Source organism: Bombina bombina, chromosome 2 (assembly GCF_027579735.1).
Source record: "Bombina bombina isolate aBomBom1 chromosome 2, aBomBom1.pri, whole genome shotgun sequence".
NCBI classification, from domain to species: Eukaryota; Metazoa; Chordata; class Amphibia; order Anura; family Bombinatoridae; genus Bombina; species Bombina bombina.
Window position 1 is genome coordinate 928,902,270 of NC_069500.1, and position 23,372 is coordinate 928,925,641.

Genomic DNA, 23,372 nt, shown 5'->3' on the forward strand with positions numbered 1-23,372 from the left:
CACACTGGGCAAGAAGTCCATCTCTAGTTTACGCCATAACCCTTAGGGAGACAAGGTCATAATTCAAATGCATACAAGTAGTACGTGTACCTTTTTTGTGATGTACCAGTTTTGTTGAAATATTTCTAAAAATAAACAAACGAAACCAATAAAGTGACATGAAAATATATTCCCAGTTTAACTAATGACATCCAAGTTCTGGGAAATATATTTACTGGGGGTATAACTTAATGTGTGGGTTTCTTTTGTTTAATTTTAAAACTTTACACATTTTTACTGATGTTTATTTGAAAATGATTAAACCACAAGATCTTATATTTCATTTTTAACCTATATTTCATAAAATGTCACAGATTAGCATTAAACTTTATACTTTAACTGTATTGTAGTTGGTAAGAGAGGCTGATATGGTTTACAAAAGATTTACACATTTTATTAGAAAGCCTTCAACCTCTCTATATTAATGAATATTGCACCTTCCTACATCTGAGGTTTTGAATTTGGAAGTTTAAAAAGATATCTCACCTGTGAAATCTGCAATAGAATGTGAAACTCTTGGTTGGATAACAAATACCAAACTAAAACCAAGGAAATTGTTAACTACTCTGATATAGGATCACATACTTTATTTTAGATGACAATTTGGCAACAAAGATTGACTTTGCCCACTACATTATAGTTTACTAAAATGTGAGCCCTAAATTAAAATATATTTATATATATATGTATCGTGTAAGAATAGCAAGATATGGGCCCCTGGAATATTGGCATGCTGCAAATAATCCAAAAATGATATTTGGAGACATATTGATGCAAGGATAAAACATAGTGATTTCTTAAATAAAATAAGAGATATTCATAGTTTTTTCAGTATGAATTAAAGTCACTGATTTTTAAATCCTAGAAAATTAAAAACATGCTTGTTCTTGGTCCTTAGTCTTTAACAAGGTGCAGGGGTACGCAATTCCTCGCTGTGAAAAAAAAAAAATAGTCTATGAATGGAACTTTCACACTCCAAGCTTGTTTGCCTGGGTAAGGACTACTTTGAGTACTGGCATAAAAGCAGAAGTCTCGCTGAAATTGCTGGTGCTCACAATGTGAGTATGGATATTCAAACCTTCCATGTAGTTTCGTAGTTCAATACTTCTGGCAATATTGTGTAAACCAGTGATAATTGCAGGGGATAGCTGAAAAAGAGAAGTGATGGTAAATTTCAGACTTTAAGAATGTTGCAATGAAAAAACTAAATTTATGCTTACCTGATAAATTTATTTCTTGACAAGGTGAGTCCACGGAATCAGCAATTACTGTTGGGAATATAACTCCTGGCAAGCAGGAGGAGGCAAAGAGCACCACAGCAAAGCGGTTAAGTATCACTTCCCTTCCCACAACCCCCAGTCATTCGACCGAAGAAAAAGGAGAGAAAGGAAATAACACAAGGTGTAGAGGTGCCTGAGGTATATATAAAAAAAACTGTCTGAAAATAAGGGCGAGCCGTGGACTCGCAGTGTCAAGAAATACATTTATCAGGCAAGCATAAATTTTGTTTTCCTTTCTTAAGACACAGTGAGTCCACAAAATCAGCAATTACTGTTGGGAATCAATACCCAAGCTAGAGGACACAGATGATTAGGGAGGGACAAGACAGGTAACCTAAACAGAAGGCACCACTGCTTGAAGAACCTTTCGCCCAAAAGAATCCTCAGCCGAGGCAAAAGTATCAAATTTATAGAATTTTAAAAAAGTATGCAAAGAAGACCAAGTTGCAGCCTTGCAAATCTGTTCCACAGAGGCCTCATTCTTGAAGGCCCAAGAAGAAGAAACAGCCCTAGTGGAATGAGCTGTAATTCTCTCAGGAGGCTGCTGTCCAGCAGTCTCATATGCAAAACGAATAATACTTCTCAACCAGAGAAAGAGAAGAGGCAGTAGCTTTCTGTCCTTTACGTTTCCCAGAAAAGCAAGCAAACAATGCAGAAGACCGATGGAAAGTTGCCTGCAAAAAGAATTTAAGAGCCTGCACAACATCTAAGTTGTGCAACAACCTTTCCTTGTGAGAAGGATTAGAACAAAGAGAAGGAACAACAATTTCCTGATTAATATTTCTGTCCGAAACAACCTTAGGAAGAAAACCAAACTTGGTACGAATAACTGCCTTGTCTGCATGAAATATGAGATAAGGAGAGTAACACTGCAAAGCTGAGACTTTAGAAACTCTCTGAGCAGAAGAAATATAAGAAACAAAACCTTCCAAGATAATGCATAGGCTCAAACGGAGCCTGTTGTAAAACTTAATTCTTACTGGACACCTAAACTTCACCTCCTCCTTGCACTTAAGGCAAAGAGAATGACTGGGGGTTGTGGGAAGGGAAGTGATACTTAACAGCTTTGCTGTGGTGCTCTTTGCCTCCTCCTGCTGGCCAGGAGTGATAATCCCAACAGTCTGTGGACTCATCGTGTTTTAAGAAAAGACATATTAGTGTACAAGCAAAATGGCATAATATTTAAAAGTAAATATATATTATATAATACAAGATTTATAATCCTACTGGGTATCTTCTGCTCCCCCCCTTTCATTTCCTCTTTTGGCTGGGCTGTGACAGAGAGAGCAATCCCAATCCCTAATAATCCATGTGTAAAGCATCAAACAAATGTAATGCCTTCATAAAAAAAAAAAAAAATGAATAAAGGTTTAAAATTGGACATGGTAATATACATTAATCATTATCCAGAGCAATATCTCAGCCTCACTTACACAAATAGGTTTAAGCCAATAAAACATGATTTTCTAACATAGCACTGCAATACATTTGTTAACGATATTAAGCTTAGAGGGAAAAAAAGTAAATTATTTTGTGCTTGTATATCTGATATCAACCATACAACAGTACTGACAATAGCCTATACTTTGAAATAAGAGAATAAAGCTTTCCAGGGATTTTTATGCAGCATAACATAACGGAAAATCATTAAAAAAAAAAAAAAAAAATACAAAAGCTGCAAATAACTGACATTTAATTGAGCTTATTGTATTGGTATAAGGAACAGAAATATATTAAATTCAAAAGACTTACAGTTTGCTCTCTAAGCTTGTCATACAGTGATTCTAGACGTTTATTTGCATCATCAAGTTTCCTCTTTGTTTGCTAAAAGAGAAAGGGCATTGATTAGAGCATCCTTGTGAAATATATTCACTTCCTGTACCACTTAAAATGCAAATAGGATTTGCAATTAACTAGATAAAGTTGAACAATGCTTTAAAACAAATCATACCTCTAAGGTTAATTTTATCTGATGCAAGATAGTGAAAGGCTAAAGCTACAGAAAGCTTTAAAATGGATATTAAACAGTGCTCCTTTAGCAAAAAATAACCAAAGCAAACATAAAAAGAAGCAGATTGAGTAAAAAAAACAGCAAACTACTTAAACTCTGTGTAGCCACTGCCCTTGGATAAATAAGAGTTGACATGTTGGCAACTTAAATTTGGCCATGCTCAGAAGAAGCAGAATGCAACCTAAATTGCCAACATGTCAGATAAACAGGGAGTCAGATTTGCCCATGCTCAGAAGAAGCAGCAGAATGCATAGGACTCCCTATATTTCTAGTATTTACTTAATAGCAAACCAGCTCATATTCTTTAAAGTTTTATGACATCAAGCTAGATAAGCCTTCATGTAGAGACCTCAGCCTAGATGTAGGGCTGTGAAGAAAGGACAATGCACAAATTAAGTTTAAAATAAGAAATAAAATGTACATTTCTATTAAGTATAAGCCACTATTTAGTGCTTTTTTATTAAATCAATGACATTTAGTAATTTCCACATACATTAATCAAAATGGTAGTCAAGATGTTTTAAAACTTTTCCAAACACAAAATCAAATAAAATATAAAAAGGTAAAATATGAAGTGCAGCACCCATTTAAAGGAGATTTGTGTGTGGTTTTTGAAATAACTTAAAGGGACAGTATACACTCATTTTCATATAACTGCATGTAATAGACACTACTATAAAGAATAATATGCACAGATACTGATATAAAAATCCAGTATAAAACAGTTTAAAAACTTACTTAGAAGCTGTCACTTTGGCTCTGTTGAAAAGGTAGCTGGAAAGCCCACTGCAAGTGGCAAATAAGACACTCCCCCCCCCCCTCCCCCTTCTTTTGCATATGAAAAGACCCTTTACACAAACAGGAGCAAGCTGGAGTAGGTAGTCGAGCATATTCACATAAAACTTTGGGGCTTGGTTAGTAGTCTGAAAATCGGAGCAATGTTATTTAAAAATAAGCAAAACTATACATTAATTAAAAAAAAAAAACTTTATGGGCTATATAAATAGATTATCTACAAAACATTTATGCAAAGAAAAAATGAGTGTATAATGTCCCTTTAAATTATGCTTACCAGATAATTTTCTTTTCTTCTGATGGGGAGAGGGGCCAGCTGCATTCATAACTTTTGGGAATTCAGAACCTGGCCACCAGGAGGAGGCAAAGACACCCCAGCCAAAGTCTTTTATACCTCCCCCCACTTCCCTCATCCCCGAGTCATTCTGCCGAGGAACAAGGAACAATAGGAGAAATAGGGTGAAAAAGGTGCCAGAAGGACAAATAAAATATAAGGCCGCCCCATAAAATAAAAACGGGCAGGGAGCTGTGGCCTCTCCCCATCAGAAGAAAATTATCTGGTAAGCATAATTTAAGTTTTTCTTCTTAAACGGGGACAGGCCACAGCTGAATTCATTAATTTTGGGAAACAATACCCAAGCTATAGAGGACACTGAATGCAAAACGGGAGGGGGAAAAGAGAGAGGCGGATCCTAATTTGAGGGCACCACAGCCTGCAAAACCTCTCCCCCGAAGGCTGCTTCAGCAGAAGCAAAAAACATCAAACTTGTAAAGTCTGGAAAAAGTACGTAAGGAGGACCAGGTAGTCGCCTTACAAATCTGATCCATAGAGGCCTCAATCTTGAAGGCCCAAGAGGAAACCACTGCTCCCGTAGAATGAGCCATAATCCTCAGAGGAGGCTTATGTCCCGCTGTCTCAATGCTAAACGGAGGACACTCCTCAGCCAAAAAGATAAGTCGAAGAGGCCCTCTGACCCCCCACGCTTCCCGGAAAAAAAAAACAGAGAAAGAGGTTTGTGGCCTGAAGATAGGACTCCAAGGCACAAACCACATCCAGAATTACGTTGAAAACGTCCCTTCGACGAAGAAGGAGTAGGACATATGAAAGGAACCACAATCTCTTGATTGATGTTGCGAATTAACACAACTGTAGAAAGAAAACCTAACTTGGTTCACAAAACAGCCTTATCAGCATGGAAAGCCAGATAAGGAGGGATGAAATGCAAGGATGCAATCACAGATACTCTGTGCGCAGAAGCAATAGCCTGTAGAAAAGGAACCTTCCAAGACAATAATTTAATGTCTACTTCATGCATAGGCTCCAACGGAGCCAGTGCAAAACTTAAAGAACAAGGTTTAAACTCAGAGGGAGGAACAATAGATCTAAACACAGGCCTGAGCCTTAACAAAAGACTGCACATCAGGAAGTCAAGAAACCTCTTGTGCAGTAACACAGACAGGGCCTAAACCTGTCCCCTTAGGGGACCTGCAGGAAAGCCCTTCTCCAGTTCATCCTGGAGAACAGAAAAAGTAGGTCCTCCACACCCTATGATAGATGCGATGAGCTTGCTGAGAGCAAAAATAACACTCCCAGAAAAACATCTCTTGGCTAGGACTAAGCATTCAATCTCCACGCAGTCAGCCTCAGAGAATCTAGACATCGATGAACAAAGAGACCTTGGTCAGCAGATCCCTGCTACAAGGTAACTTCCACGGAGGAGATAATGCCAACCCCACTAGTCCGCGAACCATATTCTTTGCGGCCAAGACGGAGCAATCAGTATCACTGACGCCTGCTTGATTCGAGCCACTACACTAGGAAGTAGTGGTAACGGCCGCAAAAGATAAATTAGATTGAACCTCCAAGGCACCGCTAATACATCTGTTAGCTACGCCTGAGGATCCCTGTACTTCGACCCATATCTGGGTAGCTTGGTATTTAGACGTCATAAGATCCACCTCTTGCAAATCTCCGCAAACACTCGGGATGGAAAGACCATTGCCCGGATGAGAGGATCGTCTGCTGAGGAAATCAGCTTCCCAGTTGTCCACACCCTGAATGTGGATCGCTGACAGCGAACTAAAGTGGGTCTCCGTCAACTCCAGAATCCAAGATACTTAACTCATAGCTAGGGAGCTTCTCGTTCCCCCCCTGATGGTTGATGTAAGCCACCAAGGATATATTGTCTGATTGGATCTGATAAACTGGGCAACCCAGCAGAGGCCAAGCCTTCAGAGCATTGTATATTGCCCGCAGATCCAAAATATGATCAGGAAAAAATGGCCCCCTCCAGATGGAGGATCAGCAATGCTACGGGAAAGTGCATGTGTAGAGAGATAAGAATGTAGGGTACTCACATCACTGGACGACAACTCTTCAGAGGTAGACGGCTCAGTGGTATCAAACATGTTTTATCTTATCACATTATCAAGGCATATGGAATATAATTGAGAGGGTGGAACTAAGGCCTCCTCACAATATAAACAGGAATTACTCTTTAGGAATAGAGGGAGTGCTCTCTAAGAATGCCCTCTAAGTAACAGAATCCCACATCCCTAGTGCAATAACCGGAGAACTATAGAAATAAAACATTTTATTTTATTTTTAAAAAAAAACTAAACCTTTATATCCCAATGGCTGGGGCACTCGCCACCTCTCATGACCCAGACAGTTCAGAGATTTAGGGCTCTTCTCTGATAGACACCTGGTCAGGAAAGAGGGAAAGAATCACATGGTGCACAATGCAGGACCGTCCCTGCTATGAGAAAAAACATAATTTATGTAAGAATTTACCTGATAAATTCATTTCTTATATATTGGCAAGAGTCCATGAGCTAGTGACGTATGGGATATACATTCCTACCAGGAGGGGCAAAGTTTCCCAAACCTCAAAATGCCTATAAATACACCCCCACCACACCCACAATTCAGTTTAACAAATAGCCAAGAAGTGGGGTGATAAGAAAGGAGCGAAAGCAGCAACAAGGAATTGGAATAACTGTGCTTTATACAAAAAAAAATCATAACCACCACAAAAAGGGTGGGCCTCATGGACTCTTGCCAATATGAAAGAAATTAATTTATCAGGTAAATTCTTACATAAATTATGTTTTCTTTCATGTAATTGGCAAGAGTCCATGAGCTAGTGACGTATGGGATAGCAAATACCCAAGATGTGGAACTCCACCCAAGAGTCACTAAAGAGGGAGGGATAAAAATAAAGACAGCCAATTCCGCTGAAAAATAAATCCACAACCCAAATCAAAAGTTTTAATCTTTATAATGAAAAAAACTGAAATTATAAGCAGAAGAATCAAACTGAAACAGCTGCCTGAAGTACTTTTCTACCAAAAACTGAGAAAACATCAAAATAGTAGAATTTAGTAAAAGTATGCAAAGAAGACCAAGTTGCTGCTTTGCAAATTTGATCAACAGAAGCTTCATTCTTAAAAGCCCAGGAAGTAGAAACTGACCTAGTAGAATGAGCCGTAATCCTCTGAGGCAGGGATTTACCCGACTCCAAATAAGCATGATGAATTAAAAGCTTTAACCAAGATGCCAAAGAAATGGCAGAAGCCTTCTGACCTTTCCTAGAACCAGAAAAGATAACAAATAGACTAGAAGTCTTTCTGAAATCTTTAGTAGCTTCTACATAATATTTCAAAGCTCTAACCACATCCAAAGAATGTAAAGATCTCTCCAGAGAATTCTTTGGATTAGGACACAATGAAGGGACAACAATTTCTCTACTAATGTTGTTGGAATTCACAACTTTAGGTAAATATTTAAATGAAGTCCGCAAAACTGCCTTATCCTGATGAAAAATCAGAAAAGGAGACTCACAAGAAAGCAGATAATTCAGAAACTCTTCTAGCAGAAGAAATGGCCAAAATGAACAATACTTTCCAAGAAAGTAATTTAATGTCCAGAGAATGCATAGGCTCAAACGGAGGAGCCTGTAAAGCCCTCAAAATCAAATTGAGACTCCAAGGAGGAGAGATTGACTTAATGACAGGCTTGATACAAACCAAAGCCTGTACAAAACAATGAATATCAGGAAGATTAGCAATTTTTCTGTGGAACAGAACAGAAAGAGCAGAGATTTGTCCTTTCAAGGAACTTGCAGACAAACCCTTATCTAAACCATCCTGAAGAAACTGTAAAATTCTAGGAATTCTAAAAGAATGCCAAGAGAATTTATGAGAAGAACACCATGAAATGTAAGTCTTCCAAACTCTGTAATAAATCTTTCTAGATACAGATTTACGAGCCTGCAACATAGTATTAATCACTGAGTCAGAGAAACCTCTATGACTAAGCACTAAGCGTTCAATCTCCATACCTTCAAATTTAATGATTTGAGATCCTGATGGAAAAATGGGCCTTGACATAGAAGGTCTGGCCTTAACGGAAGTGGCCAAGGTTGGCAACTGGACATCCGAACAAGATCCGCATACCAAAACCTGTGAGGCCATGCTGGAGCCACCAGCAGTACAAATGAATGCTCCATTATGATTTTGGAAATCACTCTTGGAAGAAGAACTAGAGGCAGAAAGATATAAGCAGGTTGAAAACCCCAAGGAAGTGTCAACGCATACACTGCTTCCGCCTGAGGATCCCTGGACCTGGACAGATACCTGGGAAGTTTCCTATTTAGATGAGAAGCCATCAGATTTATTTCTGGAAGCTCCCACATCTGAACAATCTGAAAAAACACATCTGGGTGAAGAGACCACTCTCCCGGATGTAAAGTCTGGCGACTGAGATAATCCGCTTCCCAATTGTCTATACCTGGGATATGAACCACAGAAATTAGACAGGAGCTGGATTCCGTCCATGCAAGATCCGAGATACTTCTTTCATAGCTTGAAGAGTGCGAGTCCCACCTTGATGACTGACATATGCCACGGTTGTGATATTGTCTGTTTGAAATAAATAAACGGTTCTTTCTTCAGAAGAGGCCAAAACTGAAGAGCTCTGAGAATCGCACGGAGTTCCAAAATATTGATTGGTAATCTCGCCTCTTGAGACTTCCAAACCCCCTGCGCTGTCAGAGATCCCCAAACAGCTCCCCAACCTGAAAGACTCGCATCTGTTGTGATCACAGTCCAAGCTGGACGAACAAAAACAGAATTTATGTTTACCTGATAAATTACTTTCTCCAACGGTGTGTCCGGTCCACGGCGTCATCCTTACTTGTGGGATATTCTCTTCCCCAACAGGAAATGGCAAAGAGCCCAGCAAAGCTGGTCACATGATCCCTCCTAGGCTCCGCCTACCCCAGTCATTCGACCGACGTTAAGGAGGAATATTTGCATAGGAGAAACCATATGATACCGTGGTGACTGTAGTTAAAGAAAATAAATTATCAGACCTGATTAAAAAACCAGGGCGGGCCGTGGACCGGACACACCGTTGGAGAAAGTAATTTATCAGGTAAACATAAATTCTGTTTTCTCCAACATAGGTGTGTCCGGTCCACGGCGTCATCCTTACTTGTGGGAACCAATACCAAAGCTTTAGGACACGGATGACGGGAGGGAGCAAATCAGGTCACCTAGATGGAAGGCACCACGGCTTGCAAAACTATTCTCCCAAAAATAGCCTCAGAAGAAGCAAAAGTATCAAACTTGTAAAATTTGGTAAAAGTGTGCAGTGAAGACCAAGTCGCTGCCCTACATATCTGATCAACAGAAGCCTCGTTCTTGAAGGCCCATGTGGAAGCCACAGCCCTAGTGGAATGAGCTGTGATTCTTTCGGGAGGCTGCCGTCCGGCAGTCTCGTAAGCCAATCTGATGATGCTTTTAATCCAAAAAGAGAGAGAGGTAGAAGTTGCTTTTTGACCTCTCCTTTTACCGCAATAAACAACAAACAAGGAAGATGTTTGTCTAAAATCCTTTGTAGCATCTAAATAGAATTTTAGAGCGCGAACAACATCCAAATTGTGCAACAAACGTTCCTTCTTCGAAACTGGTTTCGGACACAGAGAAGGTACGATAATCTCCTGGTTAATGTTTTTGTTAGAAACAACTTTTGGAAGAAAACCAGGTTTAGTACGTAAAACCACCTTATCTGCATGGAACACCAGATAAGGAGGAGAACACTGCAGAGCAGATAATTCTGAAACTCTTCTAGCAGAAGAAATTGCAACCAAAAACAAAACTTTCCAAGATAATAACTTAATATCAACGGAATGTAAGGGTTCAAACGGAACCCCCTGAAGAACTGAAAGAACTAAGTTGAGACTCCAAGGAGGAGTCAAAGGTTTGTAAACAGGCTTGATTCTAACCAGAGCCTGAACAAAGGCTTGAACATCTGGCACAGCTGCCAGCTTTTTGTGAAGTAACACAGACAAGGCAGAAATCTGTCCCTTCAGGGAACTTGCAGATAATCCTTTTTCCAATCCTTCTTGAAGGAAGGATAGAATCTTAGGAATCTTAACCTTGTCCCAAGGGAATCCTTTAGATTCACACCAACAGATATATTTTTTCCAAATATTGTGGTAAATCTTTCTAGTTACAGGCTTTCTGGCCTGAACAAGAGTATCGATAACAGAATCTGAGAACCCTCGCTTCGATAAGATCAAGCGTTCAATCTCCAAGCAGTCAGCTGGAGTGAGACCAGATTCGGATGTTCGAACGGACCTTGAACAAGAAGGTCTCGTCTCAAAGGTAGCTTCCATGGTGGAGCCGATGACATATTCACCAGATCTGCATACCAAGTCCTGCGTGGCCACGCAGGAGCTATCAAGATCACCGACGCCCTTTCCTGATTGATCCTGGCTACCAGCCTGGGGATGAGAGGAAACGGCGGGAATACATAAGCTAGTTTGAAGGTCCAAGGTGCTACTAGTGCATCCACTAGAGCCGCCTTGGGATCCCTGGATCTGGACCCGTAGCAAGGAACTTTGAAGTTCTGACGAGAGGCCATCAGATCCATGTCTGGAATGCCCCACAGTTGAGTGACTTGGGCAAAGATTTCCGGATGGAGTTCCCACTCCCCCGGATGCAATGTCTGACGACTCAGAAAATCCGCTTCCCAATTTTCCACTCCTGGGATGTGGATAGCAGACAGGTGGCAGGAGTGAGACTCCGCCCATAGAATGATTTTGGTCACTTCTTCCATCGCCAGGGAACTCCTTGTTCCCCCCTGATGGTTGATGTACGCAACAGTTGTCATGTTGTCTGATTGAAACCGTATGAACTTGGCCCTCGCTAGCTGAGGCCAAGCCTTGAGAGCATTGAATATCGCTCTCAGTTCCAGAATATTTATCGGTAGAAGAGATTCTTCCCGAGACCAAAGACCCTGAGCTTTCAGGGATCCCCAGACCGCGCCCCAGCCCATCAGACTGGCGTCGGTCGTGACAATGACCCACTCTGGTCTGCGGAAGGTCATCCCTTGTGACAGGTTGTCCAGGGACAGCCACCAACGGAGTGAGTCTCTGGTCCTCTGATTTACTTGTATCCTCGGAGACAAGTTTGTATAGTCCCCATTCCACTGACTGAGCATGCACAGTTGTAATGGTCTTAGATGAATGCGCGCAAAAGGAACTATGTCCATTGCCGCTACCATCAAACCTATCACTTCCATGCACTTCGCTATGGAAGGAAGAGGAACGGAATGAAGTATCCGACAAGAGTCTAGAAGTTTTGTTTTTCTGGCCTCTGTCAGAAAAAACATAATTTATGTAAGAACTTACCTGATAAATTCATTTCTTTCATATTAGCAAGAGTCCATGAGCTAGTGACGTATGGGATATACATTCCTACCAGGAGGGGCAAAGTTTCCCAAACCTCAAAATGCCTATAAATACACCCCTCACCACACCCACAATTCAGTTTAACGAATAGCCAAGAAGTGGGGTGATAAAAAAGTGCGAAAGCATATAAAATAAGGAATTGGAATAATTGTGCTTTATACAAAAATCATAACCACCCCAAAAAAAGGGCGGGCCTCATGGACTCTTGCTAATATGAAAGAAATGAATTTATCAGGTAAGTTCTTACATAAATTATGTTTTCTTTCATGTAATTAGCAAGAGTCCATGAGCTAGTGACGTATGGGATAATGATTACCCAAGATGTGGATCTTTCCACGCAAGAGTCACTAGAGAGGGAGGGATAAAATAAAGACAGCCAATTCCTGCTGAAAATAATCCACATCCAAAATAAAGTTTAATGAAAAACATAAGCAGAAGATTCAAACTGAAACCGCTGCTTGAAGTACTTTTCTACCAAAAACTGCTTCAGAAGAAGAAAATACATCAAAATGGTAGAATTTAGTAAAAGTATGCAAAGAGGACCAAGTTGCTGCTTTGCAAATCTGATCAATCGAAGCTTCATTCCTAAACGCCCAGGAAGTAGAAACTGACCTAGTAGAATGAGCTGTAATCCTTTGAGGCGGAGATTTACCCGACTCAACATAGGCAAGATGAATTAAAGATTTCAACCAAGATGCCAAAGAAATGGCAGAAGCTTTCTGGCCTTTTCTAGAACCAGAAAAGATAACAAATAAACTAGAAGTCTTTCGGAAAGACTTAGTAGCTTCAACATAATATTTCAAAGCTCTAACAACATCCAAAGAATGCAATGATTTCTCCTTAGAATTCTTAGGATTAGGACATAATGAAGGAACCACAATTTCCCTACTAATGTTGTTAGAATTCACAACTTTAGGTAAAAATTCAAAAGAAGTTCGCAACACTGCCTTATCCTGATGAAAAATCAGAAAAGGAGACTCACAAGAAAGAGCAGATAATTCAGAAACTCTTCTGGCAGAAGAGATTGCCAAAAGGAACAAAACTTTCCAAGAAAGTAATTTAATGTCCAATGAATGCATAGGTTCAAACGGAGGAGCTTGAAGAGTCCCCAGAACCAAATTCAAACTCCAAGGAGGAGAAATTGACTTAATGAAAGGTTTTATACGAACCAAAGCTTGTACAAAACAAAGAATATCAGGAAGATTAGCAATCTTTCTGTGAAAAAGAACAGAAAGAGCAGAGATTTGTCCTTTCAAAGAACTTGCGGATAAACCTTTATCTAAACCATCCTGAAGAAACTGTAAAATTCTCGGAATTCTAAAAGAATGCCAAGAAAAATGATGAGAAAGACACCAAGAAATATAAGTCTTCCAGACTCTATAATATATCTCTCTGGATACAGATTTACGAGCCTGTAACATAGTATTAATCACAGAGTCAGAGAAACCTCTTTGACCAAGAATCAAGCGTTCAATCTCCATACCTTTAAATTTAAGGATTTGAGATCCTGATGGAAAAAAGGACCTTGCGACAGAAGGTCTGGTCGTAGCGGAAGAGTCCACGGATGGCAAGAGGCCATCCGGACAAGATCCGCATACCAAAACCTGTGAGGCCATGCCGGAGCTACCAGCAGAACAAACGAGCATTCCTTCAGAATCTTGGAGATTACTCTTGGAAGAAGAACTAGAGGCGGAAAGATATAAGCAGGATGATACTTCCAAGGAAGTGATAATGCATCCACTGCTTCCGCCTGAGGATCCCGGGATCTGGACAGATACCTGGGAAGTTTCTTGTTTAGATGAGACGCCATCAGATTTATTTCTGGAAGCTCCCATATTTGAACAATCTGAAGAAATACCTCTGGGTGAAGAGACCATTCGCCCGGATGCAACGTTTGGCGACTGAGATAATCCGCTTCCCAATTGTCTATACCTGGGATATGAACCGCAGAGATTAGACAGGAGCTGGATTCCGCCCAAACCAGAATTCGAGATACTTCTTTCATAGCCAGAGGACTGTGAGTCCCTCCTTGATGATTGATATATGCCACAGTAGTGACATTGTCTGTCTGAAAACAAATGAACGATTCTCTCTTCAGAAGAGGTCAAGACTGAAGAGCTCTGAAAATTGCACGGAGTTCCAAAATATTGATCGGTAATCTCACCTCCTGAGATTCCCAAACTCCTTGTGCCGTCAGAGATCCCCACACAGCTCCCCAACCTGTGAGACTTGCATCTGTTGAAATTACAGTCCAGGTCGGAAGCACAAAAGAAGCCCCCTGAATTAAACGATGGTGATCTGTCCACCACGTTAGAGAGTGTCGTACAATCGGTTTTAAAGATATTAATTGAGATATCTTTGTGTAATCCTTGCACCATTGATTCAGCATACAGAGCTGAAGAGGTCGCATGTGAAAACGAGCAAAGGGGATTGCGTCCGATGCAGCAGTCATAAGACCTAGAATTTCCATGCATAAGGCTACCGAAGGGAATGATTGTGACTGAAGGTTTCAACAAGCTGAAATCAATTTTAGACGTCTCTTGTCTGTTAAAGACAGAGTCATGGACACTGAAACTATCTGGAAACCCAGAAAGGTTACCCTTGTCTGAGGAATCAGTGAACTTTTTGGTGAATTGATCCTCCAACCATGATCTTGAAGAAACAACACAAGTCGATTCGTATGAGATTCTGCTAAATGTAAAGACTGAGCAAGTACCAAGATATCGTCCAAATAAGGAAATACCACAATACCCTGTTCTCTGATTACAGACAGAAGGGCACCGAGAACCTTTGTAAAAATTCTTGGAGCTGTAGCTAGGCCAAACGGCAGAACCACAAACTGGTAATGCTTGTCCAGAAAAGAGAATCTCAGGAACTGATAATGATCTGGATGAATCGGAATATGCAGATATGCATCCTGTAAATCTATTGTGGACATAAAATGCCCTTGCTGAACAAAAGGCAAGATAGTCCTTACAGTTACCATTTTGAACGTTGGTATCCTTACATAACGATTCAATATTTTTAGATCCAGAACTGGTCTGAAGGAATTCTCCTTCTTTGGTACAATGAAGAGATTTGAATAAAACCCCATCCCCTGTTCCAGAACTGGAACTGGCATAATTACTCCAGCCAACTCTAGATCTGAAACACAATTCAGAAATGCTTGAGCTTTCACTGGATTTACTGGGACACGGGAAAGAAAAAATCTCTTTGCAGGAGGTCTCATCTTGAAACCAATTCTGTACCCTTCTGAAACAATGTTCTGAATCCAAAGATTGTGAACAGAATTGATCCAAATTTCTTTGAAAAAACGTAACCTGCCCCCTACCAGCTGAGCTGGAATGAGGGCCGCACCTTCATGTGGACTTAGAAGCAGGCTTTGCCTTTCTAGAAGGCTTGGATTTATTTCAGACTGGAGATGGTTTCCAAACTGAAACTGCTCCTGAGGATGAAGGATCAGGCTTTTGTTCTTTGTTGAAACAAAAGGAACGAAAACGATTATTAGCCCTGTTTTTACCCTTAGATTTTTTATCCTGTGGTAAAAAAGTTCCTTTCCCACCAGTAACAGTTGAGATAATGGAATCCAACTGAGAACCAAATAATTTGTTACCCTGGAAAGAAATGGAAAGTAGAGTTGATTTAGAAGCCATATCAGCATTCCAAGTTTTAAGCCATAAAGCTCTTCTAGCTAAAATAGCTAGAGACATAAACCTGACATCAACTCTGATAATATCAAAAAATGGCATCACAGATAAAATTATTAGCATGCTGAAGAAGAAGAATAATATTATGAGAATCATGATCTGTTACTTGTTGTGCTAAAGTCTCCAACCAAAAAGTTGAAGCTGCAGCAACATCAGCCAAAGATATAGCAGGTCTAAGAAGATTACCTGAACACAGATAAGCTTTTCTTAGAAAGGATTCAATTTTCCTATCTAAAGGATCTTTAAACGAAGTACCATCTGACGTAGGAATAGTAGTACGTTTAGCAAGTGTAGAAATAGCCCCATCGACTTTAGGGATTTTGTCCCAAAATTCTAATCTGTCAGACGGCACAGGATATAATTGCTTAAAACGTTTAGAAGGAGTAAATGAATTACCCAATTTATCCCATTCTCTGGAAATTACTTCAGAAATAGCATTAGGAACAGGAAAAACTTCTGGAATAACCACAGGAGATTTAAATACCTTATCTAAACGTTTAGAATTAGTATCAAGAGGACCAGAATCCTCTATTTCTAAAGCAATTAGTACTTCTTTAAGTAAAGAACGAATAAATTCCATTTTAAATAAATATGAAGATTTATCAGCATCAATCTCTGAGACAGAATCCTCTGAACCAGAAGAGTCATCAGAATCAGAATGATGATGTTCATTTAAAAATTCATCTGTAGAGAGAGAAGTTTTAAAAGATTTTTTATGTTTACTAGAAGGAGAAATAACAGACATAGCCTTCTTGATGGATTCAGAAACAAAATCTCTTATGTTATCAGGAACATTCTGCACCTTAGATGTTGAGGGAACTGCAACAGGCAATGGTACATTACTAAAGGAAATATTATCTGCTTTAACAAGTTTGTCATGACAATTAATACAAACAACAGCCGGAGGAATAGCTACCAAAAGTTTACAGCAGATACACTTAGCTTTGGTAGTTCCAGCACTAGACAGCGATTTTCCTGAAGTATCTTCTGACTCAGATGCAACGTGAGACATCTTGCAATATGTAAGAGAAAAAACAACATATAAAGCAAAATTGATCAAATTCCTTAAATGACAGTTTCAGGAATGGGAAAACATTAACAATAAACAAGCTTCTAGTAACCAGAAGCAAAGAAAAAATGAGACTGAAATAATGTGGAGACAAAAGAGACGCCCATATTTTTTGGCGCCAAATAATACGCCCACATTGTTTGGCGCCTAAATGCTTTTTGGCGCCAAAAATGACGCCACATCCGGAGCGCCGACATTTTTGGTGCAAAAGGACGTCAAAAAATGACGCAACTTCCGGCGACACGTATGACGCCGGAAACAGAAAAGATTTTTTGCGCCAAAAAAGTCCGCGCCAAGAATGACGCAATAAAATGAAGCATTTTCAGCCCCCGCGAGCCTAACAGCCCACAGGGAAAAAAAGTCAAATTTTTAAGGTAAGAAAAAATGATTGATTCAAATGCATTATCCCAAATATGAAACTGACTGTCTGAAAATAAGGAATGTTGAACATTCTGAGTCAAGGCAAATAAATGTTTGAATACATATATTTAGAACTTTATAAATAAAGTGCCCAACCATAGCTTAGAGTGTCACAGAAAATAAGATTTACTTACCCCAGGACACTCATCTACATGTTTGTAGAAAGCCAAACCAGTACTGAAACGAAAATCAGCAGAGGTAATGGTATATAAATAAGAGTATATCGTCGATCTGAAAAGGGAGGTAAGAGATGAATCTCTACGACCGATAACAGGGAACCTATGAAATAGACCCCGTAGAAGGAGATCACTGCATTCAAATAGGCAATACTCTCCTCACATCCCTCTGACATTCACTGCACGCTGAGAGGAAAACCGGGCTCCAACTTGCTGCGGAGCGCATATCAACGTAGAATCTAGCACAAACTTACTTCACCACCTCCATAGGAGGCAAAGTTTGTAAAACTGAATTGTGGGTGTGGTGAGGGGTGTATTTATAGGCATTTTGAGGTTTGGGAAACTTTGCCCCTCCTGGTAGGAATGTATATCTCATACGTCACTAGCTCATGGACTCTTGCTAATTACATGAAAGAAATCCTCATTTCTAAGGAGTCTATTATTGTCCCCAAGAAGGGAACCCTTGTTGACGGAGATAGAGAACTCTTTTCCACGTTCACTTTCCATCCGTGAGATCTGAGAAAGGCCAGGACGATGTCCGTGTGAGCCTTTGCTTGAGGAAGGGACGACGCTTGAATCAGAATGTCGTCCAAGTAAGGTACTACAGCAATGCCCCTTGGTCTTAGCACAGCTAGAAGGGACCCTAGTACCTTTGTGAAAATCCTTGGAGCAGTGGCTAATCCGAAAGGAAGCGCCACGAACTGGTAATGCTTGTCCAGGAATGCGAACCTTAGGAACCGATGATGTTCCTTGTGGATAGGAATATGTAGATACGCATCCTTTAAATCCACCGTGGTCATGAATTGACCTTCCTGGATGGAAGGAAGAATTGTTCGAATGGTTTCCATTTTGAACGATGGAACCTTGAGAAACTTGCTTAAGATCTTGAGATTTAAGATTGGTCTGAACGTTCCCTCTTTTTTGGGAACTATGAACAGATTGGAGTAGAACCCCATCCCTTGTTCTCCTAATGGAACAGGATGAATCACTCCCATTTTTAACAGGTCTTCTACACAACGTAAGAATGCCTGTCTTTTTATGTGGTCTGAAGACAACTGAGACCTGTGGAACCTCCCCCTTGAATTCCAGAAGATAACCTTGGGAGACTATTTCTAGCGCCCAAGGATCCAGAACATCTCTTGCCCAAGCCCGAGCGAAGAGAGAGAGTCTGCCCCCCACCAGATCCGGTCCCGGATCGGGGGCCAACATTTCATGCTGTCTTGGTAGCAGTGGCAGGTTTCTTGGCCTGCTTTCCCTTGTTCCAGCCTTGCATTGGTCTCCAAGCTGGCTTGGCTTGAGAAGTATTACCCTCTTGCTTAGAGGACGTAGCACTTTGGGCTGGTCCGTTTCTACGAAAGGGACGAAAATTAGGTTTATTTTTGGCCTTGAAAGGCCGATCCTGAGGAAGGGCGTGGCCCTTACCCCCAGTGATATCAGAGATAATCTCTTTCAAGTCAGGGCCAAACAGCGTTTTCCCCTTGAAAGGAATTTTAAGGAGCTTGTTCTTGGAAGACGCATCAGCTGACCAAGATTTCAACCAAAGCGCTCTGCGCGCCACAATAGCAAACCCAGAATTCTTAGCCGCTAACCTAGCCAATTGCAAAGTGGCGTCTAGGGTGAAAGAATTAGCCAATTTGAGAGCATTGATTCTGTCCATAATCTCCTCATAAGGAGGAGAATCACTATCGACCGCCTTTACCAGCTCATCAAACCAGAAACACGCGGCTGTAGCGACAGGGACAATGCATGAAATTGGTTGTAGAAGGTAACCCTGCTGAACAAACATCTTTTTAAGTAAACCTTCTAATTTTTTATCCATAGGATCTTTGAAAGCACAACTATCTTCTATGGGTATAGTGGTGCGTTTGTTTAAAGTGGAAACCGCTCCCTCGACCTTGGGGACTGTCTGCCATAAGTCCTTTCTGGGGTCGACCATAGGAAACAATTTTTTAAATATGGGGGGAGGGACGAAAGGAATACCGGGCCTTTCCCATTCTTTATTTACAATGTCCGCCACCCGCTTGGGTATAGGAAAAGCTTCTGGGAGCCCCGGGACCTCTAGGAACTTGTCCATTTTACATAGTTTCTCTGGGATGACCAACTTGTCACAATCATCCAGAGTGGATAATACCTCCTTAAGCAGGATGCGGAGATGTTCCAACTTAAATTTAAACGTAATCACATCAGGTTCAGCTTGTTGAGAAATGTTCCCTGAATCAGTAATTTCTCCCTCAGACAAAACCTCCCTGGCCCCATCAGACTGGTTTAGGGGCCCTTCAGAACCATTATTATCAGCGTCGTCATGCTCTTCAGTATCTAAAACAGAGCAGTCGCGCTTACGCTGATAAGTGTGCATTTTGGCTAAAATGTTTTTGACAGAATTATCCATTACAGCCGTTAATTGTTGCATAGTAAGGAGTATTGGCGCGCTAGATGTACTAGGGGCCTCCTGAGTGGGCAAGACTCGTGTAGACGAAGGAGGGAATGATGCAGTACCATGCTTACTCCCCTCACTTGAGGAATCATCTTGGGCATCATTGTCATTGTCACATAAATCACATTTATTTAAATGAGAAGGAACTCTGGCTTCCCCACATTCAGAACACAGTCTATCTGGTAGTGCAGACATGTTAAACAGGCATAAACTTGATAACAAAGTACAAAAAACGTTTTAAAATAAAACCGTTACTGTCACTTTAAATTTTAAACTGAACACACTTTATTACTGCAATTGCGAAAAAATATGAAGGAATTGTTCAAAATTCACCAAAATTTCACCACAGTGTCTTAAAGCCTTAAAAGTATTGCACACCAAATTTGGAAGCTTTAACCCTTAAAATAACGGAACCGGAGCCGTTTTTAACTTTAACCCCTTTACAGTCCCTGGTATCTGCTTTGCTGAGACCCAACCAAGCCCAAAGGGGAATACGATACCAAATGACGCCTTCAGAAAGTCTTTTCTATGTATCAGAGCTCCTCACACATGCGACTGCATGTCATGCCTCTCAAAAACAAGTGCGCAACACCGGCGCGAAAATGAGGCTCTGCCTATGATTTGGGAAAGCCCCTAAAGAGAAAGGTGTCTAAAAAAGTGCCTGCCGATATAATCTTATCAAAATACCCAGATTAAATGATTCCTCAAGGCTAAATATGTGTTAATAATGAATCGATTTAGCCCAGAAAAAGTCTACAGTCTTAATAAGCCCTTGTGAAGCCCTTATTTACAATCTTAATAAACATGGCTTACCGGATCCCATAGGGAAAATGACAGCTTCCAGCATTACATCGTCTTGTTAGAATGTGTCATACCTCAAGCAGCAAGAGACTGCTCACTGTTCCCCCAACTGAAGTTAATTCCTCTCAACAGTCCTGTGTGGAACAGCCATGGATTTTAGTAACGGTTGCTAAAATCATTTTCCTCATACAAACAGAAATCTTCATCTCTTTTCTGTTTTTGAGTAAATAGTACATACCAGCACTATTTTAAAATAACAAACTCTTGATTGAATAATAAAAACTACAGTTAAACACTAAAAAACTCTAAGCCATCTCCGTGGAGATGTTGCCTGTACAACGGCAAAGAGAATGACTGGGGTAGGCGGAGCCTAGGAGGGATCATGTGACCAGCTTTGCTGGGCTCTTTGCCATTTCCTGTTGGGGAAGAGAATATCCCACAAGTAAGGATGACGCCGTGGACCGGACACACCTATGTTGGAGAAAGAAGCCCCTTCTAAACAATGGTGATCTAACCACCAAGTCAGAGATAGTCGAATATTGGGATTTAAGGATATTAATTGTGATATCTTTGTATAATCACTGCACCATTGGCTCAGCATACAAAGCTGAAGAGGTCTCAAGTGAAAAAGACCAAAGGGGATCGCGTCCGATGCTGCAGTCATGAGACCTAAAACCTCCATGCACATAGCTACTGAAGGGAATGATTGAAACTGAAGGTTTCGACAAGCTGAAATCAATTTCAGACGTCTTTTCTCTGTTAGAGACAAAGTCATGGATACTGAATCTATTTGGAATCCTAAAAAGGTTACCCTTGTCTGAGGAATCAAGGAACTTTTTGGTAAATTGATCCTCCAACTATGTCTTTGAAGAAACAACACTAGTTGATTGGTGTGAGATTCTGCAGAATGTAAAGACTGAGCAAGTACCAAGATATCGTCCAAATAAGGAAACACTGCAATACCCCGCTCTCTGATTACAGAGAGTTGGGCACCGAGAACCTTTGAAAAGATCCTTGGAGCTGTTGCTAGGCCAAAAGGAAGAGCAACAAATTGGTAATGCTTGTCTAGAAAAGAGAGTCTCAGGAACTGATAATGATCTTGATGAATCGGAATATGAAGATATGCATCCTGTAAGTCTATTGTGGACATATAATGCCCTTGCTGAACAAAAGGCAGAATAGTCCTTATAGTCACCATCTTGAATGTTGGTATTCTTACATAATGATTCAAAATTTTTAGATCCAGAACTGGTCTGAAAGAATTCTCCTTCTTTGGAACAATGAAAAGATTTAAATAAAACCCCAGACCCCGTTCCTGAAAAGGAACTGGCACAATTACCCCATATAACTCTAGGTCTGAAACACACTTCAGGAAAGCCTGAGCCTTTACTGGGTTCACTGGAATGCGTGAGAGAAAAAAAATTCTCACAGGCAGTCTTACTTTGAAACCTATTCTGTACCCTTGAGAAATAATGTTCTGAATCCAATGATTTTGGATTGAATTGATCCAAACATCCTTGTAAAATCTTAGTCTACCCCCTATCAGCTGCGCTGGAATGAGGGCCGCACCTTCATGCGGACTTGGGGGCTGATTTAGATTTTTTAAATGGCTTGGATTTATTCCAGACTGGAGAAGGATTCCAATTGGAAACCGTTCCCTTAGGGGAAGGGTCAGATTTCTGTTCCTTATTTTGACGAAAGGAACGAAAAATTTACCCTTAGATTTTTTATCCTGAGGCAAAAAAGCTCCCTTCCCCCCAGTGACAGTTAAAATAATAGAATCCAACTGAGAAGCAAATAATGTATTACCTTGGAAAGAGATAGCAACGTTGATTTAGAAGTCATATCAGCATTCCAAGATTTAAGCCATAAAGCTCTTCTTGCTAACATAGCTAAAGACATATCTTACATCAATTCTAATATCATCAAAAATGGCATCACAAATGAAATTATTAGCATGTTGAATTAACTTAACAATGCTATACACATTATGATCTGGTACTTGGTGTGTTAAAGTTTCCAACCAAAAGGTTGAAGCAGCAGCAACATCAGCCAAAGAAATAGGCCTAAGAAGATGACCTGAACATAAAAAAGCCTTCCTTAGAAAAGATTCAAGTTTCCTATCTAAAGGATCTTTAAAAGAAGTACTATCTGCCGTAGGAATAGTAGTACGTTTAGCAAGAGTAGAGATGGCCCCATCAACTTTGGGGATCTTTTCCCAAAACTCCAATCTATCAGTTGGCAAAGGATACAGTTTCTTAAACCTTGAAGAAGGAGTAAAAGAAGTACCCAGTCTATTCCATTCCCTAGAAATTACATCTGTAATAGCATCAGGAACTGGAAAAACCTCTGGAATAACTACATGAGGTTTAAAAACCGAATTTAAACGTTTACTGGTTTTAATATCAAGAGGACTAGTCTCCTCCATATCTAATGCAATCAACACCTCTTTTAATAAGGAACGAATATACTCCATTTTAAATAAATATGAGGATTTTTCAGTGTCAATATCTGAGGTAGAATCTTCTGAACCAGATAGATCCTCATCAGAGATAGATAAATCAGAATGCTGTTGGTCATTTAAAAAATCATGAAATTTATGAGAAGTTTTAAAAGACCTTTTACGTTTATTAGAAGGTGGTATGACAGACAAAGCCTTCTGAATGGAATTAGAAACAAATTCTTTCACATTAACAGGAATATCCTGAACATTAGATGTTGAAGGAACAACAACAGGTAATGGATTATTACTAATGGAAATATTGTCTGCTTTTGAAAGTTTATCATGACAACTAGCACAAACTACAGCCGGAGGAACAGTTACCACAAGTTTACAACAAATGCACTTAGCTTTGGTAGAACCGACATCAGGCAGCAGGT

The 23,372-nt window shown here is 40.2% G+C and overlaps 1 protein-coding gene across 10 annotated transcripts in view; it reads right to left on the reverse strand.

Annotated features, from left to right (window-relative positions):
* Positions 1-262: 262 nt before the first annotated feature.
* SEC31A (SEC31 homolog A, COPII coat complex component) overlaps positions 263-23,372 on the reverse strand; it is a 211,049-nt gene continuing 187,939 nt past the window's right edge. For all 10 annotated transcript variants that reach the window (XM_053703361.1, XM_053703367.1, XM_053703358.1 and 7 more), the window contains 2 exons: positions 3,072-3,143; positions 263-1,187 (listed from right to left, as the gene is read on the reverse strand). In XM_053703361.1, the coding sequence (XP_053559336.1) occupies positions 1,008-1,187; positions 3,072-3,143 (252 nt within the window). In that variant the 3' untranslated portion in view covers positions 263-1,007. The remainder of the gene's footprint in view (positions 1,188-3,071; positions 3,144-23,372) is intronic.